Here is a 14,791-nt window from a genome sequence, read left to right as displayed (position 1 = left end):
AAAACACCAAAGTTTATACCTAATGTAAACTATAGTCTTTGGGTGATAATGGTGTGTCAGTGCAGGACTGTAACGAATGTACTACTCTGATGTGGGTTGTTGATAGTGGGGGAAATTGTGTGTATATGACGTAAGGGGAAATTTCTGTACTTTCTGCTCAATTTTGCTGTGAACCTACTCCTGTTCTAAAACATGAAGTCATTTATGACATACTACATTAAAATTTTACATTTAAATTTACATTAAAAGTCATATTTATATTTGCATTTAGAAAAAGTGGAGCTACATTGATGGAAGCGGCGGCAATGGAAGGAGGAGGGCAGGGAGAGGTGGAGCCCTGTCTGTGCCTCATCCCCCAAGTATTCCCTGAGACCTTGGGGATGTAGGACTTGGAGGAACACCAGAGACCTAGAGGACTAGAGCTCAATGCCTTAGCAAGGCAAACAATGGCCCTCCTGATCAGGCCTAGCTTTCCTTTCAGGCTTGGTTCTTGTGGTTCCCTAATACGCTGCATTCGAAATATTCTGCACATACACTAGTGTTTCCCACAGTACCTCCTGCTCCATGGGTCTCCCTCCAGGCCATTGCTCGTGTTGCCTCCTCTGTCTTGAATCCTTCGCCCTCTTTCTCTACTTAATGACTCCCTTCAGTCTCAACGCAAGCAGCACTTACCCTGTGAAGCTGCTCCAGATTCCCCAGAAGACCTTCCTCATGCTTGATTCATCCTGTACTCTCCATCATGGCATCTGTCCCATGCACTATTTTTGTGTGCCTGACTCCTACTACACTGTGAGCAGTTTGAGAGCAGGGCCCTTGCTTCTTTCATCTGGATATCCCTGTAATCAGCATGGTGCCTGGCTTCCTAAATGTTTGCTGACAATGAATGAGTGAATGAGTGAGTGAATACATAATTCTCTCTTGCTCTCTCAGAAGATGGTCCCACTAGACTGAGATGACGTTCAATCTCTCTTTGGTGGATTTTCTCCCTTCCCATCAGTTTCTTTGACTTTGGCTCTTGATAGCAGTGGTCAGTGTATTAACAAACCAGTCCAGCCATAGCAGCCCACAGGCAGGTTTCCACTTTATTTTTTTTCCCCTATTCTTTTGTTAGCAGAACTGTGTTCCTTTAGATGTATCTTCAGTTCGTCCTTGGGTTATTTCACCTTTCTGTTCCCATTTACATATGCTCTTAGTTTATCAAAAAGAAGGTTGGGAGGGCAAGAAATTCCCAGCCTGTCCTTCTCTGCTGGAGAAGAAAGTCAGAATTGTTAGCTTTAATATGACCTTTAAAGTACTTCAATAAAAGTCACCTGTAGTCGTGTGATTGCTTGGAGTATTTAATACTTAATTTTCAAAGCCTCAGTTGAACATGGGCTGTAACTGAAATGATATCCCAAGTCTATAACAGTAAACCCAGCTCCACCTGGACTTGAGAGCTGAGGTCTGCAGAGCCTGACAAATTATCTAAGGCTGGTGCATTATTCCTTTCTATGAATTTTTTTGGTCTCCTATGGTTTACAGAGGTAGCTCAGAAAAATTCTCAAAGAATACTTATTCAAGCTTTGTTACCTGTTTTGAATGAAGCCAGTCAATACCATGAACTTCCTTGTTTCCTCCTAATTTTTCATGCAGTGTCTTATCACAAGCATTCAAGCTCTTAGAAAAAACTTGAAGCACAAATCAGGACTTTCTGCTCCTGAATCAAGTCTGTTTCAAAGTTCACCAAAATACCTACAGCTCACACACAGTTTTAAAAAACCGTAGTCTGCCCTCTGGAGACTCATTTACATGTGGCACTTCATAGGCACCTGAATTTTTTATAGTCTTAAGGGCTTTTGGTTGAGTTTTCTCGGTACTTTTGATGAAATTATTTTCTACCATAGATACTGATTCTATGAGATAATTGTGTATGATTGTTTACCATATTTCTTAATTCATATTTTCTTAAATTGCTGTATTTCTTAATTTCTTTCAATAATAAATAGTGAATAGTTATTTACCATTAAGCACTCTCAAAAAAAACTAAGGTTAGAATATCCCTGATAATGAATCTACAGGGTCTTTCAGATACAAGTAAGTGGTAACAAAATCAAAGCCATAAATTAAGCAAATGTCAAATTCCCTTAGTCTTATGGTGAGCAAAGACCACCCTCACCTCCCAAATCATACCATTAAGAAGAATCAGAAAAACTCAGGCATCATTAGCCTTCAATGTTTTTGCAATACTGTAAAAGGAGGCAGAAATTGTTGCCACTACCTTTTTAAAATTTTTTTGTTGTTGCCACTATCTTTTATTCATTCACTACCATCCCTTCCCTGGTCTCCACAATTCCATTCAACAGGGGTCAAGAAACCCTCCTCCCAATTCCTCCCCCCAGCCAGCTTTGGATCTCACATCATCAGTCCCCCCATGTTGCAGTCACTTACCCATCCCTAGTCAATCCCTCTCATCTGAAAATTTTAGCTCTGCTTCACTGTCACTCTCTCCAGTATTAGTTTTGCCATACGTTTTAGTGATTTCAATGACCCCCAAAGTAATCCTTCTCTGAACCTTTATCTTTCAGGCCCTCGACCTCTTCTGGTCTACTGATCTTGCACTCGGCACAACCTCAGCCACTCTCTCCCAATGGACATGCCTTAGACTTTGTCATTACCAATAGCTGAACCCCCCATGACCTCAGTTTCAAGCATCCCCCTTTCAAACCACCACTTTCTATTCTTCCAACTTACTATCTCTGCTGATCTTACTCCAACAACCTTTGGGCCTCTGGAGGCACAATTCACTGATCCTGCCCACTCACTGTTCACCGTCCCTCTGCCTTTTCATTTTCCTGGCTTCAGTCCTCATTTTCCTCCCTGCTCAGCTTCAACCCCAAAGTCCACCATTACAATCACCCCTCTGCATAAACTCTCAGCATCTCTGCCTCTCTTTTCTTATCTTATGCCCTTGAAAAACCCCACCTGGACCTGCATGGTTGAACATGCCTGGAGGAAAAACACACGGCCATAGAGACGGTCTCACTTCAAATTTATTAGCATGAATCTCAAGCAGATCCTTAATGCTGTCTGGCCACTTTGATCCATCCCTTTGGTCCATTCACACTTCTGCTCTCATCATCCTCTCTCTCCTCAAACTTTCAACACCTCCCTTTCATTCTCACTAACAGCTGACGACCTTGCTTCTGATTTCACTGAGAATACAGAAGCAGTAGAAGATAATTTCTAAAGATACCACCACTGCCACCCCATCAACCCACCTACCAGCCTCAAAGCCCATGTATTCTGCCTTCTTTCATGTTACTTTCCTCTTGTGTCCTCAAGAAATCATTCCAGGTATTTTATTTCCTCTACTTATCTTAACCATTTTTTTCCTTCTCAAAAGAATTTCTAAGTAAGTAAATATACTGTCATTTCTTTTGTGTGTAAAGGTACCCTCTCTGACCACACGTGCCTGTCCAGCTTCCATTCCATTTCTAGGCTTCTCTTTATAAAAACAGTCACCAAAAGAGCAGCCACCAGTGTTTCTCTTTCCATGCTCTCTTGAACCTATTCCAATCATGCATGAGCCCCTGACTCCCCAAAACCGATCTTTTCGAAGTCATCAGTGACTTCCATGTTGCTAAACTGAATGATCAATTCTTGGCCATCGTCTTGCTTGACCTGTGAGCAGCATTTGGCAGGGTTGGTCTCCAACCCTCTTGAAACGTTGGATTCTTAGGACTCCCTGCTCTCCTGGTTCTCCTCCTCCATACCCACTGCTTGTTTTCAATATTCTTTGTTGGCTCTTCCTCATTTCCCCAACTTCTTAATGGACTTCCCAGGTCACAGACCATGTGCTTTTTGTTTTCTGTACTATCTATGCTCACTCCCTTAATATTCTTATTCAGTCTCATGGCTTAAACAGTATCTATATGTTGGTGACTCTCAAGTCATCCTACATCCAGCTCACACCTCTCTTCTCAACTCTGGATTCATATATCCATTAGCCTATATACCTCTTTTCTTGGATGTCTAATATGTCCCAAATCAATTGGCTCTCCCTCCTTCCTAAGTCTCTCTTCCTTCATTCTTCTACATCTCACTTACTGGCAACTCCATCTTTTCTGTTTCTCAGGCAAAAAAATCCCTTACAGTCATCTTTGACTCTTCTCTTTTCTCTTGCATCCCAAATAGAGTGCAACAGAAGATCTGCCAGGCTTGACCTTCAAAACATAGCTATAATCTGACCATTTCTCACTACTTCCTCAGCTACCATCCTGGTCTAGACTCTCTTAGGTTACAGAAATAGTTCTGATGATGCTGAATTGCTGAACACCAAGGCTGCCTTTTCCCTTGTCTGGGGGATGTCTGGAAGCTGTATGCTACCCCAAGTCTCACACGCAGATTTTACCATTTCAGATTCCTTCTCATGATGTTAAAATTGCCATCTCTACTTACTATTCTTTAAACATTTACAGTTTCTGGGGGAAAATGTATACATAAAACCTTGTCCCTAAAACATTTAAGGTACATTATAAAAGTACATAACATACATTAAAATATAGAAAAAAGTGAGAAAATTAGGCAAAGGGAAGATAAGGATAGAAAAAAAATTCATATGATGCTGCAGGTGAGGTGAGCATACAAATACATGCCATGAGGTTCTTCACACTTGCTAAATGGGAATAACAGAGGAGTCTCTTCCTCTAAGATGTGCTTTAATACCAGGTTTTTCTTGCTTAATAGGCCCCCATAAGGCATCATGATCACAGTGGCTCCTTGGGTCTGAGAAGCGGAGGGCTGTGTGGGGCAGGAAAGGCTCAGAAGGAGAAGTGAGGCAATGTTGGTCAGTAAGTCCCTTCTCACCTGAGACTGGGTCCTGTCCTACACCCCAGTCATTCCCTGGTATCCTCCCCAATCTCCCACTTCCCAGCCCACCCCCACATGATACCCTGAGTACTTACCAAGACCCAAGCAAGAAACTCTGAGTCCTGATTTTCCAAGATTCCTAGAATAAAAATAAAGCAAAACATGGTCATTTCATCAGGTGAATTTTAACTGAGAGTATTAAATCTCACTTAAAAATTTTTTTAATTGAAATACAGTTGATTTACAATGTTGTGTTAGTTTCAGGTGTATAAATCTCACTTTTGATGATGTTGCTCCTGACCAGAGCCATGGTAGAGGGAGAGTCCCAGATGCAGGCCTGTGGTTTGGGAAAGAGACTCTTTAATCTCCATTTGGGCACCAGAAAGCCCAAAATGTGCTTAGGCTCAGCACAACAACAAAGAGTCTTCACAAAACATAGCTTCTCAGCCCTAATGATCTTCTTCATTAATTTGCTTACAAATGTATTGCCTCTCTCCTTCTAGAATGTGAGTTCCTTGAGGGCAACTTGATGGATAGGGATTATTAAAAGAACAAATACAAAATAATCCTTTAGGCTATTTAAACTAAATTACATATATATATATATTTAACATCTTTATTGGAGTGTAATTGCTTAACAATGGTGTGTTAGTTTCTGCTGTATAACAAAGTGAAACAGCTATACACATACATACATCCCCATATCTCCTCCCTCTTGTGTCTTCCTCCCACCCTCCTTATCCCACCCCTCTAGGTGGTCACAAAGCACCCAGCTGATCTCCCTGTGCTATGCAGCTGCTTCCCACTAGCTGTCTATTTTACGCTTGGTAGTGTATATATGTCCATGCCACTCTCTCACTTCGTCCCAGCTTACCCTTCCCCGTCCCCGTGTCCTCAAGTCCATTCTCTATGTCTGCATCTTTATTCCTATCCTGACCCTAGGTTCTTCAGAACCTTTTTTTTTTTTTTTTTTTTAGATTCCATATATATGTTAGCATACAGTATTTGTTTTTCTCTTTCTGACTTACTTCACTCTGTAGACAGACTCCAGGTCCATCCACCCCACTACAAATAACTCAATTTCATTTCTTTTTATGGCTGATATATTATTTTTTTTAAAGAAAGTACACAGGGATTTCCCTGGTGGTCCAGTGGTTAAGAATCCACCTTCCAAAGCAGGGGACGTGGGTTCGATCCCTGGTCGGGAACTAAGATCCCACATGCTGCGGGGCAACTAAGCCTGTGCACCGCAACTACTGAGCCGGCGCCTTCTGGAGCCCACATGCCACAACTAGAGAGAAGCCCGCACACTTCAACAAAGAGCCTGTGTGCTGCAACAAAAGATCTCGCATGCTGTAACAAAGATCCTGAGTGCTGCAACTAAGACCCGATGCAGCCAAAATAAATAAATGAATGAATAAATAAATAAATAAATAAAAATAAAATAAAATAAAATTAAAAAGCTGAAAATGCAAACCTAAAAAAAAATACACAAAATTCCTACAAGAAGGTCTGATAGTCCTTAAATGATTATTCCTTTCCTCATCAACACCTTTGCTTTTCATCCTTAAAAGTTAATCCAGGGAAAGGAAATATATTTTCATTCTCTAAGTAGGGAGAGAACTAGGTACTCTAATCTTCACTGTAAAGTGTTTGTCTGTGGAGACCCAGACCCAACCCATTTTTCCTGTCATCCACCTAACTGCCATCAGAGAAGAAATCAAATTCTCAGAGAGAGGAAGCCTCATAGAATTTTGTAGGGGTCCAGTGTGACGAGATGAATCTTACACTATTGAAACATGGTAGATAAGTATATTCCTTATTCTCTGATCAGATGCTCTTATAAGGGCACAACTTTTCGCCTTGCTTCTACCCAAACAAAACAGCACCAACTTTTCCAATAAAATTTTTTACAGCTCGGTTCTTCCAGGTTCTCTCTTGATTCCTCCACAATTTGCCTTCTTTAGAGCTAGTAACCAGTGCTCTTGTTTTTGCATCTATTTCTTTTCCCTGCTTGCTATTATTGTCTATAAAATTCCACCTAAGCAACACATTTCATTTCCTAGCATGGTCCAAAGTGCATCACATTGCAAAGAGTTGAAAGACCTAGGTTTTTGTGCATTTGTTGCAACTAGCTAGGTGACCTTGGAGAAATCACTTCCTTCCTTGGAGTTCAATTTCTTTATAGTACGATGGGGTATTAACACTTATGCCATTCATTCAGCATCACTATGGTGGGGCTGGAACATGATAATGTATGCTAATGTGTTCACAGTAAACGAATGCAAAGTGTAATTATTTTTGGTGCTTTCTGACTCTACTCACCCTCTCACAGACATAGTGCTAAATTTTCCATATGAATTAGATATGTCCACCTAGCAGGAAACTATCGCATAAAGGTATGTGTGAAAAATATTTTGAACTGCTAAATAGGAGAAAAATAACTGGATCTCTACCATGAAAATAATCTGCACCAGGAATTGTTCTTTTAGTAGTTTCTCAGAAAACCACAGGATATACAGCCAAAAGATCTTGCTTTGTGGTCTAAAAGTCTACTTTTTTTGGCTGTGCCACAGGGCATGTGGGATCTTATTTCCCCTACCATGGATCGAACCCATGCCCCTTGCAGTTAAGCGCCAAGTCTGCTGATTTTAAAGGATAGGAATCTAGAGCAAAAGCTGTATAGTGGGGAGAATAAAAAAAGACCTACACCACAACAAATGAAGCAAAAAAATACATAAGTGAATAACAGTCTTCCAGGTAGAGATACTTGACATTGATGAATTAGTGAAAATTTATTCACAGGTTATGATGTTCAAGGCAATGTGCAAGGATATGAGGATACAGAGAGGAACAAGGCACAGTTCTCTACCCTTAAGGATTTCTCTATCCTCTACCTTTTCTGAGGGACACAGAAAAGCAACCATATAATCACAATACAGTGGGGTATATCCTCCCATGGAGGTCTTTGAGAGCACATGGAGGAGCTATATCAGGTTTGTATTTGCATAACTATGTGGGTGTCATGGGGGAAAAGATCTAGGTAAGGAGTTTCATGTAATTTTAATATCTTTCAGTGACTCTGAGCACAATAGGGAACCGTAACTTGCTGCAGAAAACTATGCAAAGGAAGAAATTTTTCTAACAAAATCAAATAGGGCAAGGTTATGACACTGGGCACTTACGGAGCAGCATCTCAGCACCCAAGGTAGGGAGACCTGCCGTAAGTTTCCTTACGACAGTGACTTCGGGAGATACTGATCACTCTGCTATAGGTTTGGAAGGCCACACCTGAGAAACTTGAGAATTGTCAGTCAACACAAACTGCAAAGTAACAAGTACTCAACATGGCCCATTTTACTGCCATTGCTGTTTAAACACCCAGGCCAGATTTTCTGGAAAGAAAGCCTTAGAAGATTTTGCACTGTAAGAAAAGTTCAATTAGAGACAAATATTGATACAGTGGTGATAGGTCCCACACTGAGCCTTAGTGTTTTTATTTCCTTTAACTCTTTCTCTGAATATTTTTACCTGCTAGAAGGAATGATTACCAAATAGAGTTGGTTGTTTTTATTTTTAATATTTATTTATTTATTTATTTGGCTGTGCCAGGTCTTAGTTGCAGCACGCGGGATCTTTAGTTGTGGCATGTGGGATCTACTTCCCTGACCAGGGATCGAACCTGGGCCCTCTGCATTGGGAGCAGGGAGTGTTAGTCACTGGACTATCAGGGAATTCCTTACAGTTGGTTGTTTTTAAAGTGAGAGGTATTTTCCATGCATAAGCCATACCTGGTCTCTAAGTCTTGTTTTCTCCAGGGGTAATCCCACGTTCATGTCTGAACAATACTAAGTGGAGGTAGGGTGATTGTTTAGCCTCTCTGATCCATTTAAGCTCTGCTGGATAATAGAGGCCCAAATACTTGACACATTTGATCTAATGAGCCCAAAATACATCATCTGAAAGCTTGTTTGTGTGGCTATAACACCAAATAATGGCCAAGTTTACACATCATGCTGGGCTGTGACAGATGTCCTCGAATCTTCTCTATCCCAATCATAAGGAATTTTCATGCACACTTCATGACCTTGTGTGACATTGTGCATTGAAACAACTTAATGTAATTGCATTTTATTTCTTAATTCCTCAGCGTTAGCACAGGTGAGGCCACGAAAAGATTCTGGAAGCATATCAAATGTATAATTAGATTGAATTTCTTTCCAATTTGATTCAAAACAGTTGCATTGTACTGGTTTTCCTATTTTATCTGTGTCAGATATACCAGAAGGAAGTCTCACTGTGTTCATTTTTAGTATGTGCTCCTGTTCAACTCAAAATAAAAGCTCCTCTTTCCCAGGGGAACCTGAGCTGCTCGTCTGCTAATATTAGAAATGAATGACATCAGTATGGGGGCACGGGACACACAGCTTTGTCAGTCAAATTTTGGAAATCCTAAATCTTAAATCAAAGCTTCAGGAAAGAGTTACTGCAGAAGGGATATAGCTTCTTCAGAAGCCAAGGTTACACTTCTTTCTGAAGGCAGAATTGTGCTCTCAGTGTCTGAACTTGTTTTAGGACAACGGTTAGTTCCACGGCAGATGCATTAAATATAATTTCTAGTGTCATTTTGTGGAGCATCCATTATGCACTTTTTATTTTAAGGCGATAATAGAATTGTGAGAACTAAAATCCAGTGTCACTTAGGCACAGTATCAAATGCCATTTGATGTTTACAGGTCCTTTACAAATCAAAGATGCTTAAAGCAGAAGATTAGCAACCTAAATGTGCTGTTTTAAATTGCATGCTTCTGAATATGTATATCTTAGACATTACTCAGAGTTGTAAACTGCTTGGAAGAGAGGAATAGCTAGCTAAAATAAGTACCTTGCATTTGACCAAGAAGGATGCATATTGCATAGGACAAAAATCCCTTATTTAAAGGTTGACACAACAGAGACAACCCGAAAGCACATATAAGGGACTCCAGTGGCCTTGTCAAGCTGGCAGAAACAAGTTTGGTTTGACCTGGTTTTCATGTGCTCAGATCATTACATCATCTGCTGTTTTAGTATACTTGAACAACTTTCTGATCCCTCTAAATCACACTCTGCTGTGTGCGGTGCCTTACCTGGAAGCTACTAGTCAAATCTGGGGTATGGAATGAAAAAAAAAAAGGAAGAAAGAAATGTACATTTAATCTTTCTTGAAAAATCCAGAGCAGAAAGTATGTGCACTTGTCAGCCAGCTGGTTTTGATAGTTGTATGAGAACATACATTTTGACAGCCATGAAGGTGACTACAAATGGTAATAACACTTTCTTATGAAGGCACTGTTCATCACTGTTGATAGTGAATAATGATTCATTTGGAAACCACCAGGCACATAAATGATTTAGCCATGCATTTGGATGACAGACATTGATAAGTAGCACAAAGAAACTTTCTTTCCTTTATCTAAGTAGCAGCAAAGTAGAATGGGATTATTTCAGAATTTTTTTTTAAAGGTTCAAGTCATTGTCTGTTGTAAATTCCAACTAGGTTCTTATTCATTTTCTTTGGACATATAAAATCACCTATTGGTCTGTGTCATTCTAGAAAAGTCTACATAAGTATGGCAAAAAGAGACTTCCCTATAATTAATTAATTAGTTCAATAGAGATGTACTGAGTTTCAACTACATACCAAGCCCTGTATTAGGGTGTGGAGATGGGCTGAATAGCAGATAATTGCTGCTTTCAAGGTGCTTACATCATAGAAGGGGAAACATGTCAAATAGTGAATTGATTATCTGACCATAGTACTAAATAAAAGAACAGTATGCCCTAAGTGAAAAATTGCCCTGTTGGGAAAGGTGACCTGGTCTGGATGGTTAGGAAAAGCTTCCCTAGGGAAGCAGCATTTAAACTGAAATCCAAACAAGTAGCAAGTAACTTAATGAAAAGAGTAGGGATCAGCATTCTAAGCAGAGTCAACAGAACATGCAAAGGCTCAGAGGCTGGAGGAAGCATGGGTAATTGAAGAACTAAAAGAAGTACAGGTCAGGGGAAGAGTAGGGTGCAGAGTGAGCCCAGGTGAGTCTGTTGGGGGTGGTACAAAGCAGCTCAAACTGGGCCTTACCAATTATGTTACCGATTTTGGTCTTAATATAAAGGAGTAATGGAAAATTGCTGAAAACCTTAAGCAGGAGAAATGGGGTGAAGGGAGGCAAGAAGAGGAGCTTGGAGGCAGCTTTAGCAATGATGATGAGAAGTGATGGTTCAGATTCAGTCCAGGTATTCTTAGTGGGCAAAATCTACAGGACTTGGTGTTTGAATAGGAGGGTGAAAGAGAAGGAGAAGGGGCCATTCTCAGGTTTCTGAATTGGGCAGCTGGGTGAAGAAAAGTGCTTTTCACTGAAGTGGGGTTCATTCAACAAACAGAAGGGTTTTGACCACCTTTGGGCATGGGGGCAAGATATCCACGTCAGTTGCCTGGAGCTCATAGCAGGGAGAGGGTTTTTCTGGGTATCAAGGGTAATGAGTGCCATGGGCTGGGGTCAGCTTGCCAAGGGAGACAGCGTTCAGTTAGAGAAGAGGGGACCAAGGCTTGGCTTTGAGGGGCTCCAACATTACAGGTGGCCAAGAGGAAGCTACACTGGCAAAGGAAACTGAGAAGGAGGGGTCAAGATGTAGGAGGAAACCAGAAAGTGATGCTGTCAAAGCTAAAGGTGGAGTCGGTTTCAACAGGGTGTAAGTGGCCAGTACTGAAGGCTGCGGGAGATCCAGCATCGGGAGGACAGAGGAATGCCCTTCACGTTCAGCCCCACAGGGACCGCTGACGACTTCTGGGCAGTCATTTCAGTGGTTCTGTGAGTGGTTTCAGTGGTCCTGTTCAGTGGTTCTGTGAGTGTCAGGTCTGTCAGACTGAAGAGGGGGAGGAGGTACAGAAATAATGCTTACCAACTGTGTGTAACCTTGGACAGGTTACTTAAACTTTTTAAAGTCTCTTTCCTCATTCATAAATGGGGATATTAATAGCTCACTGCTTTTTATTTTCCAAAGAGTGAGAAAATATAAATACAGCACCAGTCCCAGGATACTTCAGTGTTCAATAAATGCTCTTTACTTTCTTCCTTTCTTATTTTCTAGGAAAAGTGGTGTCTCATACACTGAATCTGGTGAGGTTCTGGTTCAGGTACTAAACCTGTTAGGAGGTTGCCTCTGTGGCTTTCAAGACCTACTTCTGTGACTCTATGGTCCCCTTACTTCGTGGATTTGTGCTTAGACATTGCAAACTTCCTGAATCTATTTTATGTGAATTGTGAGTCATTTTGCTAGAATCATTAGGATAGTGGGAAACAGGGGAAAAGATAGATAAGGGAGGAGAAGGAGAAGGTGACACTTGATTGGTAAAGGCAGTTTGGAGAAATCATGTGGGTCTGAGAAATTTAGAACCTTTCTTCCGTGATTGCCAGAAGGAGGGAAATGGAGTTGGAACACAAAGTTGTGCAGATGGGGCAGAACTTGGATGTTCTGCAGGGGTGGGGATGGGGAGAAGGGTTGAGAAATGCTCACCAAAATCTACTTATCATTTCAATAAAAGTTACTCACTGCTTTTTCTGTCTCAAGTATCCAAGGCATCAGAATAGCTGGAACTCAATAATTCAGAGTCTTAAATCAGAAGAATCTAGAACCTTTATCTCAGGGCATATCACTTGGGGTTCATGAACTTGAATGAAAAAAAATACATTTTTATTTTCACCAACATCTAACTGAAATGTAGCTTCTCCTTCAAGTATGAGTGTAGGCAAGAAACCACAGAAGTACCCACATTAACTGTTACTTTGCCACCAAAAGGAATTACAGGTATTTTTCTACCACATCACAGTTGCCTCAAAAATTTCAAAAAATTATTTGCACTCACCATTTACACTCATCACCTTTTGGAAACTGTGGTATTCAACGCACTCCTAGAGCTTGTTGTTTACTATATTAACAAAGAAGTGCATGGATTTTCCTGGTGGCGCAGTGGTTAAGAATCCTCCTGCCAATGCAGGGGACACGGAGCAGCCCTGGTCCGGGAAGATCCCACACGCCATGGAGCAACTAAGCCTGTGCGCCACAACTACTGAGCCTGTGCTCTAGAGCCAGCGAGCCACAACTCCTAAAGCCTGCTCACCTAGAGTCCGGCCTCCACAACAAGCGAAGCCACCGCAATGAGAAGCCTGAGCACCGCAACAAAGAGTAGCCCCCGCTCACAACTAGAGAAAGCCCACGCACAGCAACGAAGACCCAACGCAGCCAAATATAAAATAAATAAATTTTAAAAATAAATAAATAAATAAAGTGCTTGTAAACACATAACATAAAATATACATAAATATACATTAAATATCTGATTAAATGGAAATACAGTCCAAAATATTTAAAATCCAAATATGTGACCTAGTAAGACATGCACTTCAAAAAAAAAAAAAAAAAAGATTCTGAAGAGCCTAGAGGCAGGACAGGAATAAAGATGCAGACATAGAGAATGGACTTGAGGACAGGGGGAGGGGGAAGAGTAAGCTGGGACAAAGTGAGAGAGTGTCATGGACATATATACACTACCAAACGTAAAACAGATAGTGGGAAGCAGCCGCATAGCACAGGGAGATCAGCTCGGTGCTTTGTGACCACCTAGAGGGGTGGGATAGGGAGTGTGGGAGGGAGACACAAGAGGGAGGAGATATGGGAACATATGTATATGTATCGCCGATTCACTTTGTTATAAAGCAGAAACCAACACCATTGTTAAGCAATTACACTCCAATAAAGATGTTAAAAAAACATACGCACGTCTTTGTTTTGTATTTTCTTATAAATTTATTTATTTATTTATTTTTGGCTGCATTGGGTCTTCGTTGCTGCACACGGGCTTTCTCTACTTGCGGTGAGCGGGGGCTACTCTTCGTTGCAGTGCACAGGCTTCTCATTGCGGTGGCTTCTCTTGTTGCGGAGCATGGGCTCCAGGCTCACAGACTTCAGTAGTTGTGGTTCACGGGCTCTAAAGTGCAGGCTCAGTAGTTGCTCTGCAGCATGTGGGATCTTCCCCGACCAGGGCTCAAACCCATGTCTCCTGCATTGGTAGGCAGGTTTTTAACCACTGTGCCACCAGGAAAGTCCAAAAGCACTTTTTCTGAGGAGTCTGTAGGCTTCACCAGACTGCAAGAGGGGTCCGTGCATCAAGAGTCTCGAATGTGTTTTTTAAAAAAAGCCTCTTGGTTCATCCATCTGCCACAAAGCAACATAAGTTTACAAGCATCTTTTTCAAACTGGGAGGGAAGGCAATCCTGAAAAGTTTTGAAAGTGAAATTAAATATGCCATACCCCAGAGCTACTATTTAAAATGTGTATAATAAAGTTGATAGTGCTGGTATTTATTTTCCCTTTTGTTTAATTTTAGTAAATTACAAAACATTTTTAAGGCCCTTGCTGAATTTACTTCCAAATTCAGGCCTGCTGCTTGTATTATCTCTATATGGGTATAAATCCATGACCCTAAGGTCTCCCATTACAGGGCTCCTCAAGGGCCTCATCCACCCACCTACACAGCTGGGGAGTCTGCCATGCTTATCCCTGAGGGCAGAGGAGACGGAAGAGGATTTGCCATCCCCAGGGCTCTGGGTTTCAGCCTCATGCATGATATTTCTTTTGTAACAATTTCCTTTAATGTGATTCATTCATTCAACCATTTCCTATTTCATTCCCTATTATATCTGTGTTTGTTTTAACATAATATAATGTTTCCTTCCTAAATCTTCAAGCAGGTTTGTTGTCTCAGAGATGTGCCATGTTGGTCCCATGGCTTTACTAGGTATCCCTTGGCACCCTTTGCTGTCCCAGTTTGAGAGGCTTGGCTATAAACTATTATCAGTCATTTATACCTTAGTGTGAAGAAGTTTCAGAGCTTTTTCTTACATAG

General features: G+C 41.1%; 1 protein-coding gene across 6 annotated transcripts in view; it reads right to left on the bottom strand.

Annotated features, from left to right (window-relative positions):
* Positions 1-14,791, bottom strand: part of KCNAB1 (potassium voltage-gated channel subfamily A regulatory beta subunit 1) — a 529,857-nt gene that overhangs the window by 112,392 nt on the left and 402,674 nt on the right. For all 6 annotated transcript variants that reach the window (XM_067033900.1, XM_067033897.1, XM_067033898.1 and 3 more), the window contains one exon: positions 4,944-4,987. In XM_067033900.1, the coding sequence (XP_066890001.1) occupies positions 4,944-4,987 (44 nt within the window). The remainder of the gene's footprint in view (positions 1-4,943; positions 4,988-14,791) is intronic.

This window comes from Kogia breviceps, chromosome 5 (assembly GCF_026419965.1).
Source record: "Kogia breviceps isolate mKogBre1 chromosome 5, mKogBre1 haplotype 1, whole genome shotgun sequence".
Lineage (NCBI taxonomy): Eukaryota > Metazoa > Chordata > Mammalia > Artiodactyla > Physeteridae > Kogia > Kogia breviceps.
This window is presented reverse-complemented; position numbering and strand designations above follow the sequence as displayed.